General features: G+C 39.2%; 1 protein-coding gene across 1 annotated transcript in view; it reads left to right on the top strand.

Annotated features, from left to right (window-relative positions):
• BICC1 (BicC family RNA binding protein 1) overlaps positions 1-21518 on the top strand; it is a 270781-nt gene that overhangs the window by 132043 nt on the left and 117220 nt on the right. The window contains exon 3 of the mRNA XM_069460653.1: positions 14398-14467. Within this exon, the coding sequence (XP_069316754.1) occupies positions 14398-14467 (70 nt within the window). The remainder of the gene's footprint in view (positions 1-14397; positions 14468-21518) is intronic.

The following is a 21518-nucleotide window of genomic DNA, read 5'->3' as shown; positions in this document are numbered from 1 at the left end:
GCCTCCAGAGTAGCTTCTTTGGAAGTTTTCATTATCAATTAAATTCATTTTTGAAATTCATAAATTCTTTGACTATTAGTCATAACTTTTTATAGACTCCACATTTTTTCCTGTATTGGGAAGATTTAAAATTACTTTTGTGTAAACATACATGTAGAGTGCAGTAGATAATTTTCTATCATGCTGACCAGATTCAATAGAGTAACACTTTTTCTGGCATCCTTTGGGAAGGAATCATTTCCAACATTTATTCAGGAAATATTATTGAATTCCTACCATATGCAAGGGGATTTACATGTAACCTTTGCCTTAGGCTTAATTAGACTCAGTTTTTTTAGCAGTCCTTACCCCTGGGACTCCCCACCCAGTACTCTAGCCCCCGAATCAGGTGCTGGGCTATAAAGCTGACTGTTCTTTCTTCGTAAGATCAAAGCCCAGGTCGTTATAAAATACTGTGGGGCACAAGCTTTTCTGATTCTGGTTGTAGCACTCTCTGCTCACTTTGGGTATTAACACATTCTTCTTATTTTTCTTTTAACCCATCTCAGGTAAACACTCAAAACACAATAATAATTTGCTGGTTGTATTTGGCATACAAGTATGTTGAATATAGGCCATATCTTGTTCATCTGAGTATTGATTTTGAAATAAATTATCTAGCTACCAACATTTTAAAATTAAGGAGATTGGACATACCAATCTGGTTTTGTAGCTTCTCTGAAAAAAATCTGGACATCTGGCTACTCTGGGCCAGCTTTTGCACATGCTCACTGGAGCTAGTGTTTGCAACCTTGGGCACGACAGGCTCTTTTCTGTTTGTTGCACCCTCTACCACTCCCTATCATTTCCCTGAAACGAAGGTCAAGTGTCATTTAACATTTATTCTTGTCATTGTACTATTGTTTTCTTTTTTTCTGAGGGGGGGGGTGGTGAAGTAAAATGGTTTTTGTACCATGTCTATAGGTGTAGGGGAAATAAGAATGGAGGGTGGGAAGTGAATTCCAAGAAAATGAGAGGAGGTATATTTCTTTGGGTAAATGAATAATTTTCCTGTGTCTACTTTTTTTATGGAGTATATATTTGCATTAAAAGCATACATTTCTCATTCATTTCTAACTGTTCTTTGCCTGGCTCCTATAGACATTTGAGTCAGGGACTTTTGATTAGATGCATGATCCTATAAAAGGGAAGTGATTCCACCCTAGGGTCCCTCAAAGCACCAATTCAAATGGAATAGTAATGTAACTAGCGTAAGAGAGATGACAGAGCATCTCTGAGGAGAGAGAGATTACATATGATTGAGGGACTCTCGAAGTTGCTTTTATGGTTGGTCGTGGGGACAGGTAGAAATTCAGCAGCAGGAGACAATGGGACAACAGTTTAAATAAAGCAAACAAAAAAGATGGAAGAGGATTGGGTGTGGATAGGACGGTGGATAGTTGTGTCAATTAAAGTAGGAAGACCTGAGGAAAGTAAAGACAAAGACGCTGTTATGGCCTGGTTGTGTCTTAAATGTTAGGCCGAGGAGGTTGTGCCTACCTGAGAGATGACAAACAACCATTGAGAGACGTTTTAATTAGCGAGAGAAATATCAAAGCTCAGACTTGGAGGGGAAAAAGCTGAAAGTGCTGCCAGCAAGCATGAAACCCTCCGTGGAGGTGCTCAGGAGTGGGAATTATTTGGATGGAAGATCGTCTTAGATTCTGGACATGGTTTTGGAGAGGGAATCGCTAGGTCTGTGCAACTTACTGGATATGGTTGTAGTAGCGGGTGAGGAGGGGTAGGGGAGAAGCTGTGGGAGCAAGGAGGGGGTAAAGTTTTGAACATAGATGGTCTGAAAAAAAGTGTGGGAGTCAAAAGGAGAACCTGGTTTGGAAGGTGTATCCAATAGGATGCTTTTAGCTCCAGGTAGCAGGTTGGTTTCAACAACGTGAACGTCAGTTGGCTCGTATTGCCGAAAAGCGCAGAGGTACAGTGGGCTTCGGGATGATAGATCAAGATGAATGGATAAAGAAACTGACAGATGAATGGGTAAAGAAACTATGGTGCATGTGTACCACATACAATGAAATACTAATCAGTCATAAAGGAGAAGGGAATCCTGCCATTTGCAACAACATGGACCAACTAAGTGAAATAAGCCAGGCACAGAAAGACACATACTATCTGATATCGTTTATATGTGGAATCTAAAAAAGTTGAACTCATAGAAGCAGAGAGTAGAGCCATGGTTGCTGTGGAGTCGGGGAAATGGGGAAATGTTGGTCAAAGGGGACAAACTTTCAGGTTTAAGTTCTGGGGATCTAATATACAGCATGGGTGATGATGGGCCTGTTAATTTGGTTGTGGTAGTCATTACACCTTGAAACGTATATCAAATCATGTTGTGCAGTTTGAATGGATTCCATCTTTATTGTGTAACTAAATATTTTAAAATAAAAGGACACATGTATTAAAAAAGAAAAAAACTTCTTGATATAAAAAAATCAAAACTCTTTTTGTAATGTCATTGAAGATCCAGATGTTTTCTGACTCGCAGCTCTGTCCACCCTGAAGGCTGGTTCTCCTCGTGGGCATGGGTGGCAGTAGCCTATAGCAACAGGGCTTACCTGTGTCTTTGTTCCACCTAGTGGGAGAGAGAACTTATTCAGAAATTCTCTTATAAAAGCAAGAAAGCTTTGTTTTCAGAAAGCTTCCATCAAATGTTTTCTCACTTGTCTTTGGCCCAGATTGGATCACCTGCCTGTTCTTAAACTAATATCCAGGAGTGGGAGTGGCATCACTCTTAGATATTTGGGTTGGTTTCAGGATTCTGGGTAGACAACGTAAATGTCTAGTTATGTGGAGAAGATTGAGTTCAGCTTAAACATGCCTAAGAAGCTGGTGGTATAGCAAGGTGGAAACATGCTTAAAAGTTTATGTTTATAAGCAACCCAAGTGCCTGTCGATTCATGAGTGGATTATTAAAATTCAGTATATGTATACAGTGGAATATTACTCAATTATAAGAAACAACAGTGACCTAGCACCTCTTATATTTTCCTGGATAGAGATTGAGCCCGTTATCCGAAGTGAGGTATCACAAGATAGGAAGAATAGGCTCCACTCGCCATCAAATTGGCACTGACTGATCAACACTATGGTGCTCACACAGTAGTAATATTCTCCAGGGATTAGGGAGTTGGGGGGTATAAACTCACAACTAATGGACACAGTGAGCATTGTAGAGGGGAAGGACATGCCTCTAATCCTCCCGTGGGTGAGGCAAAGATATAAAATGTAACCAAAATGTTTGTACCCTCATAATAGCCTGAAATAAAAAGAAAAAGAAAAAGATTACATTTATGAGTCTGGATTGTGAAAGGAACAGGGGAGATTTTACTTTGGAGGAAGTTCTTTAGCTCACTGATGTTGAAGCCTTTTAAGAACTTTCTGGCAGAGGCAATCACACCCACCAAATTCTAATTTCTTCTTGCATTTCCTAGCCCCCTTTGCATTGGCAGAGCCATGTGTCTTATCATGGACAGTGGCTATAAGGGAGGTGGTAGTTTCTTCCAGGCCAAGGCAATAAAAGATCCATGCAGGATTCTCCCTGTTTTTCTCCCATGGAGAGACTGAGGAAGTCATGGATTCCAGCTGGGCAGCTGGGCAATGGAAGGGCCTCCATCAGCTTGGGTCCCTGAGTGAGTGTGGGGAGCTGAGCCCTTTGCTGACCCATGTAGACCATTTAACATGGGGGAGAAATAAACTCTTGTGTTCATCCACTGATGTTTGGAGTTGTTACAGCAACACAACCAACACATACATCTTTTCATTGTTTACTGTGTTTCTGGAAGCACCTATCTCAAACCTAACTAACCCTTATCTCCTTGCCTACTTACCCATGCTAGCCTGCATAGAAGTTTATCTCTTTTTGATGTCTTGGGGACACCATTATAGATCTCAGTTATTGTGCTAATCTCTTACTGCTCACCAGCATCCGTGCCATCAGGGCTTACTGAGCTAAGTAGGATTGTTTGCTTTAAGAAGATGCAGGTGAGTGGGGTGGTAAAATGTATTCCCTAAAAAATAACCTGCCATGTGAACCTAGTGAACTGGACTAGCTAGACTTATGAAAAATTGGAGGCTAGAAAATGGCAATCAAGTTTTGATTACTTGATTTTGTTTAATCAGTACTATTTAATTTTTCCCCTAAGTTAGACACTGTTGTTTGTTTTGTTTTTTAAAAAAACACTTTATTGTATGATTGACATACAGTAAATTATACATATTTGTTATATATAACTTGATGAGTTTGGAGATAAGTATATATTCATGAAACCATCACCATAATCTATGGTACAAACCTATTCATCACCTCCAAAAGTTTCTTCCCGTCCTCTTTATTATTATATATTATTTCCTGATAAAAGCACTTAACCTAAGATCTACCCTCTTAGCAAATCAAGTATGCAATACAGTGTTGGTAACTGTAGGCACTGTGTTGTGTAGTAGATCCCTAGGACTTACTCATCTTGTCCAAGTTATACACTATTGTATTCAATAGTTACACTGCAAGTTACACTGTGATAGTTCAAGTTTAATAAATCTCTTTGTAGCTACTCATGATATCAGATAGAAGATCTGGGTAGTCTTTCTGAAGAATTATAACAAACTGATACCTGGAAAATGAAATAGCCTTAAGAATCACAGATCCTTATGTCCCAGAGAAACCTCAAAACCTGTTCTTCATTAACACTATAGGCCATCACAAATAACCCACCCACACACCATGATAATTCTCCTTGATTTGGAGGAGAGGTCAAAAATTGGGACTCATGTTTTCTTTGGCCCACAAAGTGTTTTTTGCATAGCTGAAATAGGTGCCAATGTTTAGGAATCAGGATGTTTAACACACAACATCTAGATTTCTGGCTGCTCCTTTAAAAAATGGGTGAACGTGGCCGCACTGAGCTGGTGCCAGCAGGAAGCTGGAATGGAAGCAGCTGAACTGAGGCTTCTCTCTTTCTGCAGCTCACGCTTGGCCCAGCCTGCCACTCCGTGATCACCCCACCACGGCAGACATTTTGGTTGGAGGGTTTCTTTTTCCATTATCATGCAAATAACCCCTGGGAGAATTAATCCTGTCAGTAATTTAGAACTTACTTTCCTTTAATGACTATTCACTTAGTTCATTTATTCTGCTAAGCAGACACCTCGGAAATACTACTTGTTGAATGAGCTAAAGGAGACTTTGGAGATGGAGCTCACTGAGCTTCACGTTGGCTGTACCGTGTGACAGACCATGTGCTATCGCAACTGGGAAGTCTTACACAGCTGTTCCTGTCCTGCAGCCTTCATGTTCTCTCCTTCATCACTGTTAGTGATCATTTAATTACTTTAATGACACTTATTGAGATTCCGTGTACTAGATTCCTAAGATTTAAAAATGAATGAGAAACAGTTGTTGGCTGCCAGGAGCCCAACTCATTGGCAAGACTGATATAAAGAAATAAGCACTATAATGTTGAGTATGGGGAGGTGAGAGAAACAGGTGACTACTTTTTTTTGTTTGAGACAAGGTCTCACTCTCTTCCCTGGGGTGGCTAGAGAGCAGTGGTGTCATCATAGCTCACTGCAACCTCAAACTCCTGGGCTCACGTGATCCTCCTGCCTCAGCCTCCTGAGTAGCTGGGATTACAGGTGTATGTTACCATGCCTGGCTGATTTTTTTTTTTTTTTTGTAGAGACAAGGTTTAGCTATGTTGCTCAGGCTAGTCTTGAATGCCCAGCCTCAAGCAATCCTCCTGCCTCCACCTCCCAAAGTGCTAGGGTTATAGACATGAGCCACCGTGCCTGGCCCTGACTGGTGACTTCTGAATGGGGTAGTAGAGGAGTTTTCATTGTGGAGGGCACATTTAAACTAGATTTTTGACTGATAAATAGGGGTTCTCTGAACTTTTAAATTAATTAGCTAAGCTCGCCTCTAGTGTGGCCCAGTTTGTCACTAATTCTCAGTGGAGCCTGAAAGGTAGTCCTCACTTTCTATGACACTCTGAGGACATTAGAGTGACCGTGAAAGCTGAAACTGTGCAAAACACTCCTAGTCATCAATGGGAAAATTTAATGATCGTCATCCTTTAAGAATTTGTGTCAAGATATTAAAAATTTCTCTTACTGTCGGTCACAAATGTATAGGAAAATGGAAAACAAGGTAAAACTAATATTTATTCAGCACACTGTATTTACATGTTAGAAACATTGAGAATTAACATGTTTTGTTTCTTTGTAAAAACAACTTGTCAAGAATAGCTTGAACAGTGCTGGCTTTCTTTTTGTTGTATAATTTACAACAAGGAGCAAACATCTTTTCTATGCCTTGGGGAGTTCTCATACTCAGGAGTCTGGGTCGGCTTCCAGCTTTTCATCCTCTGTGCTTTCAAAGTTGTGAAATATCTCCCAGAGTTTCTTTAATGTGAAGATGTTTGCCGGCATCACTCCCTATGGGACATCCATCTTTTTTGTCACACCTGCTTCCTTGTTCATGTCAATAAATGTGTCTTCCCTGAGTTCCTCTGGCTGCACATCCAGAGTCTACTGAATACCAGCAGTGTCAACATTCCCATAATAAGCTATTTATTCTGTTCTCATTGGCTTCTGATTTGAACTTCATTTTCAGCATTGTCACTTTTTGCTGCTTTGGTGCACTTTCACCTTTGTTGGCCAGTGTCCCCTTTTGATTTACCTGTTTTTGTAAAATGCCACTTGGTTTTATCACTGGGAGTCAAGCAGTTGTCACAGCTACTTGCTTTGCTGCCTGTGCAGAACTGATGAACAGATGTGCAAAAGACTTCAGAAGAGTAGCGTGGATCATCTGAGCACTGGTCCCGATGAGCACCTGTTATTTACATTGTGGTTAATGGACTGGACAGCTGGCAGTGAAATTTGTATTTGATGCAACAACTCTCGATTTGCATATTGTGGTGGTAATGGAATGTAAACTGGTGCTATTGAGGGATTGGCATTTTCTAACCAAGCTGTGGTCACTAAATTCATGCACATTGGAACTTTGTAAAGTGAGGACTGTTAGTATGGACATTGTGAGTGGATTTGTCTTATCCTTCATTCAGTAACTGTAACTCTGGCCACTTTATGCCCTTGTAGACCCTTAGTCACTGTGACAGCCAGAATGCTTCCCACATTTTCTATATGTTTGGCAGTGAAGGTGGGATTCTTCCTTAGTTTCAGAGCCATTCTGGCCATTTCCACATTAATAAAGCAGGAAGTGCTGGAGGGGTAGCCACTCTGCTGTTGCTATACTTCAGCATTCGTAGCAGAGTTCCAAGAGTTGGAGCTTTCTGAGAGGCCTTCCTGTAAGGATGGGGTGTCTGCCACTGCCCTCATAAGCTAGGTGAGATACAAAGAGTCCCCCACTGCCAACAAGAAGTCATGTGACCTAGATTCTAGCTGGAATTTGCACATCTCTCTCTCTGCCGCTTAGCCCCTTTGAATCCTAATTTCCTCAGCTGTACGATAGGTTTCGCGGATCTGATTGACAAGATTACTGGGTGGAATAAATGGGAAATGTGTCTGAGTATTAGGTGAATGTGAGGAATTGCTGTGATGATGATGAATAGCTGAATCATTGGGAGGCCTTTCTTGGATTACAATGAAATATAACAGAACCCTCTAATGTCTCGGCAAAACAAACATCCTCAGCTTTTCGACGCCCCCTCGTGTGAGAAGTTCACTACTTTCCCATCTCCACATAGTTGGCTCTTTTCTCACTTAGCTCCCTTCATGGTGAAACGCAGCACATTGACTCTCAGTCCATTTTTACTACCTGAAGTAACTTTAATCAGCTTCCTCCATGAGGATAGACCTTATTTCTCTATTGATATGAGGGAAATAGAGCACAAATGAGTTAGACACAGTCTGCAGATGGCTCCCAGCTGGTAGCCGTTTTAAATGACGACTTTAAATGTTCAGTTAGAGAGTTCAGGGTTATTTTCCAGGTCCAAGAATAAATATTTCAAGTAAAGTCAGTATAAATATTGTCTTGGGTTGATCTGAGATGCTGATTAACTTACCTGTGGATTTTTAACTTTACGTCTGGATTGAAGAATTTGGTGAAATAAGCATGTTAGTAGAATGTTGCTGGTTTGGCAAAGGTTTCCTTCATCTGTAAGATATTATCCCGTAATTGCTGCAAACCTACAAAATGTATAGTTTAGTGAACATTGGTAGATATGTTCTCTTTCCAAATGGTACACTAATCTGGAATTTGTTGGAGATGAAATAAATCTATTACGACTTGAGCATTAAAAATATGAATGGAAATTATTTTTTATTGTGGATGAAACTACTTACAGAATTTGATTAGATTTCACTGTTCATTCTCCCTTTAGCAATTTATTTTTAGGACAGTGAAATTATTTAAATGATTCAGTGTATATCTCTAATTTTTTTTTCAATAGCTGACAGACTTTGTTCCAATTAAAAACAATTTTCAAATTCAAGCTTTCGTAAACATGACTCTCCCTTCCCTCCTCTGCCCCTGCTCCCATGCTCCACAGAAACTAAAACCAAAACAGGAACATACAGCTTCATGTTTTTTAGGTACTTTCTTAATATGGAAAAAGCAATGCTATTAGTGTTGAATCAGGGAACGTTACTTCCCTGAAATTTAAATATGAGTAGAAAGTTAATGACTATTTAGCTTCCAGAGCTGTTATATGTTCATAGCATGCTATTCATCAGGTTTTTCATGATGAAAAAATAACTTTTATAGATGAACTATAAACATATATATTCTTACATCAATCTCAATTTTAACTGCTTCATATATTTTCAAATTGATTTCTTAGTACAAATCCTTTTGTTACTATAAATATTCATCAAATCTGATATTAGCATTAGAATAAGGTTACATTTTGGTTATTAATCCCATGTAAGTAATGAGCACAGTAAGTCTGACAACAGAAATTTAAAAGGGTTATTTATTCAGATGGTTATATTTTTATATGGACTCCTCTAAAATCTCCCCTTTTCTCATGACATATAGGATTGCTGTCTATTATAATAGAACAGCTTTAAAAACCTAGCAGAGATTGGTAGAATTGAGAAGAGATTCTTTTGTCAATGGGATGTCCAGAAGTTGAAACTGACTTGAAATAGCGGAAACATATAGCATCCAGAATTATGAATTAGAACAAAAATCTTTAAAATTCTTAAGGTGTGATTTAATATTTATAGAAAATGATTTGAAATCAGTTGTTCTTAGAGCTTTGTTTTGGTTTCGTGAAGGTGGAAACAGGGACAATAATAAGACCTTTTGAAAAGCTGGAATTCGCTTTAGGATTTTTTTTTTCCTCAGAAGATAGTAATTTTCTTCTGAAAGGTTTTGTGGCTTTGTGGCTTTTTTGGCATTCCTTAGTTTAACTGACACCATGATATTTATAGTTTTATTTCCATAAGGAAGTGCTAATCATTTTAAACGTTTCCCAACTTTCAGGTCAAATTTCAAACACCAGGGGGTATCAACATCTTATTTTGGGCAGGGGAGGTAGTCAGAATTAACCACTTAATTGAATTATTCCTTGAAGGCAAACTAAATATTTTGGATAACATATAGACTGACTTAAGAATTAAGGCATGTCATGGGATTCTGGGAAATGATTTTCTTGTCAGGTTTTGGGGGGATTAATTGGATTGTGAGAAATGTATGATATCCTCTTGAAAAGGTATCAATGTCTCTGTCTATTGTAGTATCCATAAAATGTGTCCCTAGCTCCGTGATGTTTTTAAAAATGTCACTTTAATGTTTACAGAAAATGATTCAAAATCAATAGTTTATTCTTTGAGCTTTGGTTTTGTGAAGGTACAAACAAGGATGATAAGATTTAAAAAAAAAAAAAAAAAAACTAGCTGGAACTCATTTTAGAATTTTTTTTTTTTTCCCTGAAACAGAAGATCATCATTTTTCTTCTCAGAGTTTTTTGTGGCTTCTTTGATTTCCGCCACATCTTCCTGAACACACCTTTTCCAGTACCCCTATTTTCCTGCCTTGATGAACATTTAGGAGACTTTTTCGCATAGCTTGTGATACAGAACCTCTGCCTTGCTTACTGCCGTAATTCCTGCCTTTCTACCCCCTACGCCACCCCTATGCCTTCCTGGGGCATGCTCCTCATCCCTGAGCTGCAGGAATCTAGCCCCAGTCCTGGGGTTCCTGGGCCAACCTCCACCCACACCACCCCCTGCGGAGAACTCTGCTTCCCCCTCCTGGTCATGGCAGGCCTCACCCTGCTGCTAAAGCACATCAATAGTGTGCAGTGTGAAAGCCGTAGCAACCAACGTGCTGTCATTGTAGATGATGGTTGCGAAAGGTTCAGTGGTAACTTCCTAAGGGGAATTTCGACTTCCTGGGAAGTGAAGTAAGTATGCCCCCTTATCATGTGTAATCATTCATCTGGCCAGAGTGTATTTGTAATGAGTGTTAGCCATGCACAGGTACTCGGTGGCTTCCTGTGGTCTCTGCCCCGTGTACCTGTACTGGTCTGTCGGTATGTGGCCTGTCAGGGACGGAGCCCAGAGCTCTGCCACCCCATCCGCGTCTGTGGAGAAATTGCCTTCCATGAAACTTAGGAACCCTGGGGAGGCCCCCGCCCCCCAACCCAGGGGATGCAGCAGGAGGTGAGTGGTGAACCCCATCACTCGCATCACTGCCTGCGCTCTGCCGCTGTCTTTCTCCCAGCCCCACCCCCACCCCCTGACCCATGGAAAAATTTTCTACCATGAAACCAGTGCCAAAAAGTTTGGAGACCCCTGGCTTCAGTTTGTGTTGTGTCTTCAAGTCTGTTTGGAGCATGTTCGTTTGTGCAGCCCTGGGGCAGTGGAGATAATGCGAAATGCATTCCCTGTCCTGGATGCCTGAGGCAGACCTTGAAGGCCCTCAGCTGTGCTGAATCACCCTCAGGCCCTCTAGGGGCTCCCTCTCTTCCTCCTAGACCTTTCCATGTGCCCTCCTCTTCTGCCTGGGATGCTTTCTTCACCTTTTCACCAGCTACCCAACTTGTTCTCCTCCCTTAGGTCATTTATAAGCACTTATAAGCATTTCCGTGAGGTAGCTTTCCTTGACTACCCAAGACCAGGTTAGGATCCCCCCTATATGATCCTATGTTGCCCTGCCCCACTCTGGAACTTGGCACACAGTACCATGGTGGTGATTAACCTGGGTTAACTCGCCTTCTCCCTTAGTAGGCCCTGAGCTCCTGGAGGGTAGGCACCATCTTGCTTGCTCTTGTATCCCTAGTATGTAGGAAAATGCCTGCCAGACTGAAAGTAGTCAATATTGTAGTAAGTACGAGGGCTAATATTATCAAGCATTATGTGCCATGCTCTGTGCTTGGGGTTTTCCCACATGTTTTCTCATTAAGTCCTCACAACAACTTCAGGAGTAGATATAATTAATTTTACAGAGGAGGAAAGTGAGATTGATAAAATTTCAATAATTTGCCCAACAACACAGCTAGAAAGGGCAGAGGTGGTACTTAACTCCAGTGTAGCTGCTCTTAACGGCCAGATCACACACAGTGATGAATAAAGCATGTCTGCAAAGGCATCCATCCAGAGCTCTGTATGGGGCTGGCAGCCTCGTGAATGACCTGGGCAGCTGGCGTTGGCTGGCCACAAATGGTGTTCAAGGGAGTCACTTCTGGTTATATAGGAAAGGTCAGCTTCAGATGCTAAATTCTAATTTCTAGTAATTAGTGTTCTCTAAAAGGTTTGGCATTTCCTGGGACTCAGAACTTTAGAGATCATGTGGCATAGTAAATAGAACTCTGGTTTTATTAGAGTAGGGATACTAGGTCACCTCTGTTCCCATTACAGTGTCGATGTGGGTAGGTTAAGAGTGAGTCCTCGTGAGCCGCCGCTTCTCTGCACAATAGAGACGTGGGGCTATTGTGGGGGCTGGAGGGAGTAGGTGTAAAGTGGGCATTCCAGCGTGATGGCTGTCACCTGCTAGTCTTAGGATATTTTCTCTGGCATATTATTTCCTATCATGGAGCACCTACTGGTGTTGAATAAAAGAAGATCATATGCAGGGTGATCTCTGGGAAGTTCTGCTAATGACTGAGATTTCAGAAAGCTATTTCTTCTGCCCATATAGTAACAGGGATGCTTCCCTATTATAGTATCATACTGTGGCACCTGACATCAGTTACTGGATTAAATGGCCAAATTATTCAATTCAGAAAAAGAAAAGCATGCAGATTATTTTTTTACTATCTCTCTACCCAACAGCATTATAGTGAGATCTTATTTTTCTATTTTATGTCTTTAGTAGTCTTAACCAACTTAGAGGAAAATTCTGAATCTTGTTATATCCGGGGCTGGCTGTGTGCAGGGCAGAGAGCTGTTTTCTGGAGACAGATTGTAAATAAGTAAACACAGAAAAAAAGAGGATTTCTGATTGTGACAAGGGTTTAGAAGGGAAATAAAAGCAGAGAGGTGGGAAGAATACCTGTGGCTGGGGTGGTGTGAGAGTGGAAAAGGACAGCGACTTGGACAAGGAGGCGGCTAAAGTCTGAGCGTGAGGAGCCAGGACAGGAAGGAGTGGGGAAGAGAGAGCAGTGAATGCAAGGGCCCCGAAGGGGGATGCTTGTCGGGTGTGTTTTTGGGGTGGCCGGTGTGGTGGCTGGTGCAGAGGGGTTGAGGAGGGGATAGTATTTTATTTTTTATTTTTTAATATGGGTTTGGAATTAACTAACTAGACTAATCGTGCAAACAACTAAACATGTTAACAAGGACAGGCATGAAAGGAGAGAAGGCAGGGGCCGGGTCCTGTCGGGTTGAGGTCACAAGCTTGCCTGCCTCAGGGCAGACCAGTAGCTTGACTTAGTGAAGACAGTGTGGTCTTAATTTTGTTGCTTAATTTCTTATAGAGACATGAATGTAGAGAATATTTCTCTAAGTAGAACGTCAGACGTCACGGTAAGTGGAAAGTGAGTAGCACAAACACGACGATGATGATGGCAAGTGTCCTTTGACCTCAGAGTCGGAGACACAGTAGGGACTGGGAACAGCCCGGAGCCTGCTGGCCCTGACTCAAGGGGGCAGCTGCACCTTGGTACAAGCCAAATGTTGCCATGTGGGAATGGGGCTTCCATGTGCTAAATCTGCCAAGTTTTCCAGAGAACCAGAAATCTGAATTTTTATGTGAAATTCCCAGATTTAAAAATGTTGGCTCAAGCTTGAAAAACGCTTACGATGAATAGACAAAATGCTGCGGGCTGCCAGTCTGAAACATCTGCTGAAAGCCGTTTTGTGCTGCGACAAAGGGGGTTCAATAAAGTATGATGCATGTGAACCACTTGTCCTTGTGCCCAGTACCTAGCCCGTGCTGAGGAGAAGAGGCACTTATCATTAATTGCACTGTTAATGTGTTTAATTATCTTCACCATTAATTTATTTAGCTAACTCTAGATCCATATTAAAGATTAATATTATCCTACTCTAATTCAAGTGATTAAGTGAATGAATGGTAGTTGCTGTTAGTTGCCTATTAAGTTGTTTAGTTGTTTGCTCTATTAGTTTGGTTAATTCTGTATTCATGTTACAGTAGTAAACATTAATGTAGTATAATTCACATGATGAAATCAGTGAGGAACAAAGGATGCACATTTTGGAGTACTTACTCTTTTCTTCTTTAGGGCCCACTTCCGTTGCAATCCCTGCCTCCCTCACTTGGTCTTGTGCTTTGGCTCATTTGGGTCCCAAGATCTCCTGGCTGGTGTTAGCTGCATGTGAAATGGGGAGGAACTGGGGCAAAAATGCCATTCTGGACTACGCAGAGGGTGACGGGAACTGCAGCCTTACGACATGATGTCGTGTTTAGAGGCTTTTCATCAGTTTTAATGAAATACAAATGTGCCCCAAGCAAGTTAGTTTTTTCCCAGGGGGAAAAAACCCTCTTCATTTAGTATGGCCTAACTCATGCAGTTTTATATTACAAGAATCATGTTTGGTGTGTTGCAATCCATTGGCGATTGTCTTGGGGAATTTTATTCAGCGCAAGCATCTCTGACGGTTCTGGCATCAAGTTGGGTTAATTACTTGTTCATGTACTTTTTGGTCTCTCGTCTCTATGTTAAGATTCTACAGCATCGTGAAGACGGACACTGGGAGTAACAAAATATACTTGAATAATTCTAATAGATTAAAGGCTTTTAAAAACATCTCTTTCCCCCAAGGTTTTTTTTTTTTTTTTTTTTTTTTTGCATTGTTTTACAATGAGATCATTTTGTATCAACACCAAGCTAGAAACTTGAAAATAAGCTTCTCTGTGTATGAAAAACCTTATTTGTAAATACAAATTCTTAATTGAGTCAGTATTTTTCTCGATTTTTGTTACAGATCATGGAGGAAACAAATACTCAGATTGCTTGGCCATCAAAATTGAAGATTGGAGCCAAATCCAAGAAAGGTAAATTGTGTGAGAGAGAGAGAGAGAGAGAGAGAGAGAGAGAAATTGGTGGTTTTGATAACTGAGGTTAAAGAATTACTGCAAGTTTGCTGGAGAAAAAAGCCAACCTTTATTCTTACCCCTTTTGTCCCAAAATATTTTTTTAAATGGCAATATTTCAAGAAGATTATCATAATTAAAAACAGTATACAGTTTTTTTTTTACCCAACAACAGAAAAATATTTTTAAGTATGAATAGTATAGTAGTAATGTTATTATAAAAGATATCATAGAAACCTACCATTTCTAGGATGCCCATTTGGTCAATATCTGTGAGTCATGGTCACTCTCCACATGTAAGAATGTGTTTTCAACACATAAATTCCCACTGTTTGCACTTCAGAGTTCTTTTTTATGTACCATACGGATTTAATAGCTGCTTCTCCCCCACCCCCAATGTGGTTTGAACCTTTGATTTCCTTTCTTGAGAGCTTTCTTCTCTTTATCGGACACCAAGGACCCACTAGATTCTTCTTTTAGGCTGAGTATTTCCCTTGCCTGGGCTTTTCTGTCTTTCTTACCCAATTACTATCTATTGCATGGATGGTTGGAAATGGAAGTATAGACCCCCTTAGTGTTTTTACAACATTATGTAGTATTTTCAAATGTGGCCTGCCACTATATATTTTTATGGATAGTTTTTTCTTTTTAAAGTGTGACCTTGGTCTCAACAAATTTTGTTGTGTATATTTCACTGAGTGCAGATGCATGTAGTCATCAGAAGATAATGACAAATAACCATCAAACAATTCAAAATAATTGCAAGCTGAGCATTATTTGTCATGGTCTAGCTTTTTGGTTTTTGCTGTACAGTTCTGTATTTGCTGCCCTTTTTCCCTATGACTATTATTGCTAAATGGTAACATTATATCATTTTTTAATTGCCTCTTATTTCAGTCCAAATTGCCTTCTTTTAATCTTGTTGTATTAGTTACTCATCACATGGGATATAAATTATTTTACAGTTATTTTTGTGAGTGTTGTTAGCTGGACTTCAATTGGCTGAAATTCCTACAGAAACTGTAATCTTGTTATGTTAATATTTGTGATCACAGTAGCAAGGAATTGGGAACTTAGGTGCAAACAATCATAAGAAGACATGGTGAATTTCCAAGTGTAATTCTGTATCTTTGTATAAACCTCACATTTGCCAAGTGATATAGAATATATTCTTAATCAGTAATATTTGTGGTATGTTGGGATGTTTTATACTCATTATGCAGAAGAAGAAACTTCCATTAGAGGGTTATCTACCTATTTGTTTGTAGCCATTTAAAAATCCCTGACCTACTGCTTGGGTAAATTGGAAATTTAACATCAACTGGATCTTCTTTCCCTTTGGAAAGGCATTTTTACGTAAAGAGTGAAATGAGCTTCAATATTAGCCTAATAAAAATGTAATTTAATCAGTCTCCAAAGAAAACCCCTGAAGGAAATATGAATATTAAAACAATTCCAGATAATTGTGGATGGCTTATTCTCTTACAGTACCCATGCTACGGTTTTTTCCCCATTTATCATGAGAAACTGAGAATTGATTAATATTTTATTCAAAATCTGGTTATAATTTTAGAGATTTTGGAAAATATGAAAGTGAATAGATTGATGTTTTTAGGTTGGTTTTCCATCATTGACACACTTAACCCATTCAGAATGGCCAACTATATTTCACATTTTGATTATTCATTTTGCTTTGTAAATAAGAATATTTCAACAATACATTTGAGGACATTTGGCATAATTTCCACATGGTTAAAGTTAATCTTTGGAATTGTGCCTAAGAATTGATTCCTCCAGGCCTTAAGTCTACAGACCTCATTTTATTTTTTTATTATTTATGAAGTGCTATGAATGTACACAGTATTGTATGATGAGTAGAATGCACCAAAAGAGAACAAGGAAGAGAGAGAGAATCAAAAGTTTGCCTCAGAGGAATTTACTGTTCAGAATGGACTTGAGTTGTTCTTATTAAACACACAGCTGCTGAATTAGTTTTTGGCTAACATCCCTGGTATGTATATACTTATATTATTTTTAAAATGGTTCAATTCAGAGATGAATTTGTTTGATTATAATTTGTATTTAATAAAAGTAAAATAAAAATGGCAGGAGGAATTTTAGAAAGTAATTATTTGCTCTTTCATCTGATATGGCAATTCCTCCCTGCCCCTGAGCCCATTGTAGAGGAGAGAATCGTCAGTCTTTAACCCTTCTTCGTTCCAGACTATTATTATTAAAGAGACTAAAGAATATGAATGTATTTAGGGACCCCTGGCATGTTTTGGATGATTATTGAATTCTAAACCCCATGGTGATGTGCAAGTTTGGAATATACAGATAATCCCCAGACTGCCAGGGGTTTGTGTTGTATTTCACTTTCTAGTTTTTAAAATGCACATTAGCTAAATATTTGATCCTAGACAAACATTTTTCATGGCCACTGTTACCACAGTCTGCCCCTTTCTTTACCCTATTGGAATTTAGTCCTGTGTTTCTCAATTAGCCTCCAGTATCTCTGTCCAGATTTTATTTTTTAAGTCATTAATCCTTTATCAGAGCAGCTGTGTGTGTGGTTGTCTGGCTCCCTTGGTCGAAGTGCTGGTAGGAAGCTGCCTGGCAGAAAGGCAGATGGCCAACAGCCTGAATTTGCCATCAGTTTGAAAATTCAGATTCTTCTGTAGAAATTCTGGCTCAGTAGTTCTAAGGATGGGCCTGGGAAGCCATGTATTTAACAAGTTCCACTGGTTGTTTTAGTGGTCACACTGAGTTTGGGAAAGATCTCCCTATCTGACATGAGAAGACAGTGTGTTCTGAAGGCAATGGGTGATGACCACTATGGAAAAGCAGGCAGGGTCCTTCAATGGTCACTCCTGGGTAGTGTCTCTCTTGGCACCCACAGAACTACATTTTTGTGGGTACATTAATTTCACATTTCTGTCATCTTTGCAGCCAGTTAACATAGAGTGATGATAACCTCATTGTCCTGTGCCTGGCTACATATAAGGTCGGGTAAAAGACCATTTAGTGATTGTCCTCTCTCTTTGCCCTTCCTCCTCCCTTTCCCACCTTCTCACTTCCCTTTCACTCCCTTTCTATTCCCCTTTTAACCATATTCTACATAGAATATATTTGGGGAAAAAGTAGTCGAGATATTTTCATTTTGTAGGGCATTTTAGGGAAGTACATGTTTTGTGATATAAATTGAGGCATTATAAAATTTTTAAAAAATCCATAGAATATTTGAAATTATTAGAAAGTTGAATCATCATTAGAGCCAGAAAGAACTAAGAATTTAAGGTTCAATATAACAGACATTTAAATAGGTGACTGTAGGGTTATCTATCTTAATGGGGGTCATGATTAAGAAACAGCAATGCTTAGTATTTCTTCTATATACCATAAACTTATTTCACATGGAAGAAAATCAAACTGTTTTCCAACTCTTAGGATTCAGAATACCAGAACAGTCTGCTTTACATAGAAAACTTTGAGGTTTGTGCCTGTGAAACTAGTATGTGAGGATTAAGGTGTTTAATGCTATACAACTTTACTAACAGAATAATTTCAGGCACTCATTAAAATTTTGCATATGCTGTTCTGAACCACAGCCTATTTTTAAATAAATGCAGCACCATTAAAGTACAAAGACCATTTTGAACAAATTTGATTGTTTTGCCAAAGAGAAATCCTGCCAGGCTTGCCTTAACAGATATATAAAAGTGATTTGTAATAAGAATTTATCACATTGGTATGATTGTGCTGTGAGCTCCACATGCTAAATGAGTTTTTTCTCTTAAATAAGGTAAATGCTTTTCTCACAGTCTTCTTCTTCTTCTTGATTTGTTTATCTCTTTCTTTTTAGATTGGCAAAGGTAAATGTGGGTAAAGATTATTTAAAGTTTTTATGCCAAATTCCAAATAAATAAGGTCAGCAGTAATGAGGCTTTATTGCAGAGTTATGATCTCTGTAAGTGTTCCTCCTCTGACAACTTAGGATACTCCAGAACTAGCAGGAATGAAAGATACTGACTGCATTGCCTGATGTATTCTGGTTTGGAGGCAATTTGGTGCAAAGTTTGACCATTCTCTTCCTCCCTAATTAACAAGAGAATCATCAGAATTCCATGAGATTTTATTATTTTTGGTTGTATTCCATCAGAACAAGCAGACATCTAATAGAAAATCTTAGCATGAGAAAAATTGTAGAATGTTGATGTTATTTTTTCCAGGGGAAAATATTTTGTTGAGTATACTTATACTTTCGTTGAGTGTTCATTGTGAACTGGTTAGTTGAGGACTTTATCGTACCTGTGCTCAAAAGGCCTAGGGCAGAGAAAAGGCATGGCATGGCATGGGGGACCAAAGTGTTTCCAATGGTGGATTGTGACCTGTGACCTGTGTGTGTCAAAAGTTAATTTAGTGGATCACAACCAGCAGTAAAATACTCCAGCTGGATTAGAAAAGAAAACAGAGTGTAAGAGTATTGCTTTTTCATTAAATTATTTTTAATTGACACATAATTTACACATTTATGTGGTACAGTGTGATATTTCAATACATGGATACAACATGTAATGATCAAAGCAGAGTAATGAGCATATCCATCACCTCAAACATTTATCATTCCTTTGTGTTGGGAACATTCAACACACTCTCTTCTAGCTATTTGTAAATATACAATAAATTATTAACTATAGTCACCCTACAGTGCTATGGAACACTAGAACTTATTCTTCCTATCTAGCTATAATTTTGTGTCTGTTAACTGAGCTCTCTCTATCCACCCTCACCCCTCAGCCTCTAGTAACCCTTGTTCTACTCTCTACTTCGTGAGATCAACTTTTTTATCTTCCACATATGAGTGAGAACTTGTGGTATTATTTCTCTTTCTGTGCCTGGCTTGTTTCAGTAAGGGTATTGTTTAATGAAACTTTCAGTCATATACGTGTCTGTCTGTCTGTATACAGACACACACAAATAGATGAGTAGGTCATGATGCAAAATGGGTGACAGGGAAAGGTTGAAAGGTTGTGGAACACTGTGCTAGGTGGTCAGCCCTCCAAAGGGTAAAGAGCACGTGGATCTTACAAATCACTGCATCCCTGGTGTGTAACGAGCACATAGTTGGCATCAATCAGTATCTGTAGATTGTCTGAGCCCTCAACTCAGTCATGGTAATAGCGAAACCACTAATACAGATGGGAATGTATATCACTGTGTGTTGTGTAGAAAAAAGATTTAGAATCATGGCTTTCACACTTGAGTGGCAATCACTATTATGAAAAATATTGACTAATGATGTCTTTCCTGTAGACCCCTTAAGTGAAGGAATGTGGGACATGATTGTGACTAAACCTTCCGTTAGTGGTTCTGAGTGGTCCTAATGAGGGGAGTGGAAGGAAACTTAGGGAAAAGGACTTGATCATCATTATTCATGGAGTACCTGAATGAGTGAAACTCTGGTGCTATTCTTAGGAAGCTTGTAAATGAGACTTAACAAGACACAGCCTCCTCATTGACCCCCAGACCAGAGCTGTTTTGGTTGTGGTTATTTTAATTAGTATTTGGTTACATAATTGAACTATCAGTAGTAATATTGGTTTCTACCATATGTTGAAGCCTATTGGAGCCAGGCACTGTGCTAAATATTTTACACATACCATTTTAAATCTTATTTAATTATCAGAGCAACCCTGTGAGTTAAGTGGTAGTATTCTCATTTTCCAGATGAAAAAAATGAAAGTACATGAAGGTAGAATAACTTGCCCATGGTTGTACAGTCAGTGAGTGATAGACTCCAAACTTGAATTCAAGTGTGTCTACGTACAGAGCCCCAAGTCCTAATCATTGTACTCAAATACCTTTTCACACCCACACCTGAGTGAAAAAATACCTTTCCTAGCGCCTTTCCTTATTCCATGGAGTTGTGTGATGTAGTATACCTTCAGTGACCATTGCCAAGTATAGCTGATTATAATCAGCCCAATTTCATAATGTCTCAGTCCTTGAAAATTACAGAGATTTGAAGGTAGGCTAGTAGCACATCATATAGATAACACCCCCTTTTTCAGGGGGAATTAGATTTCACGGTTTAAAAACGTGAAACCACTCATAGCTATGTACATTTTGAAAAAGTACTTGCCTTGAATTTTAACTTGATATTTCATGTTATGTGTTTTTTCCTTAGGCAGAGACTTTTTGATTTGTTGTTAAGCTAAACAACTTCTAAAAGATTAATTTGGGAGAAAAATAAGCTCAGGATATATTATAAATTGCCTGGAGGGATTTTGTTTTGGGGTTTTTTATTGTTTTGCTTTAAATCTTTGAAAGTAATATTTATGACCTGCTCGAGGACCCTTGTATTTCTTCTTCTGGCCAGAAAAATTTTGTACTTAACATTTTTGTATATATTATTATTTAGATCATCACTTGGTGAATGCTAGTTGGGGGCCAGAGTAGGAAATAGGCCAGAGAGCTGAAGGAGTTGTGTGCAGGATACTCAAAGTCACTGTGGTTCCAGAGAGCAGGGTCTAACTAGGACCTCTCAGAGGGGGACAGAGATTTGGACCATTTCTAGTTCTTAAAGCTCCCAATATAGTTACACAATAAAAGGCCTATAAAAAGGAATGTATATTTTAAACATCCAATTCATCAGTGCATCTCTTTCTATGTGAATAACCTTATTTGTAGGTAGTGCTACACGGGCACATTTTACATCCTTTCTGAACATGTGTGCTCCAACACACAGAGACAACACACATACCATTTTACAGGTGAGATAATTCACGCCTGGTGACTCATTATCAAGACTGTGGACCTAAGCTTGGGTTCATTTTTTGATCTCCATCTGGTTCTCCTTCTCTTCTGAAGGCCCTAAGTATTAGCTTGTTTGCTCATCTTATAACTGCCACAAGCTAGCTGTTCTTTGCAATCTTTTCCTCTCCTGTACCAGGGCCAGAGAGGAAGATGGCCTTAGTTTTTCAGTTATCCTCTCAAACCTGAAATAAGCAAA

This window comes from Eulemur rufifrons, chromosome 28 (genome assembly GCF_041146395.1).
Source record: "Eulemur rufifrons isolate Redbay chromosome 28, OSU_ERuf_1, whole genome shotgun sequence".
Classification (NCBI taxonomy): domain Eukaryota; kingdom Metazoa; phylum Chordata; class Mammalia; order Primates; family Lemuridae; genus Eulemur; species Eulemur rufifrons.
This window is presented reverse-complemented; position numbering and strand designations above follow the sequence as displayed.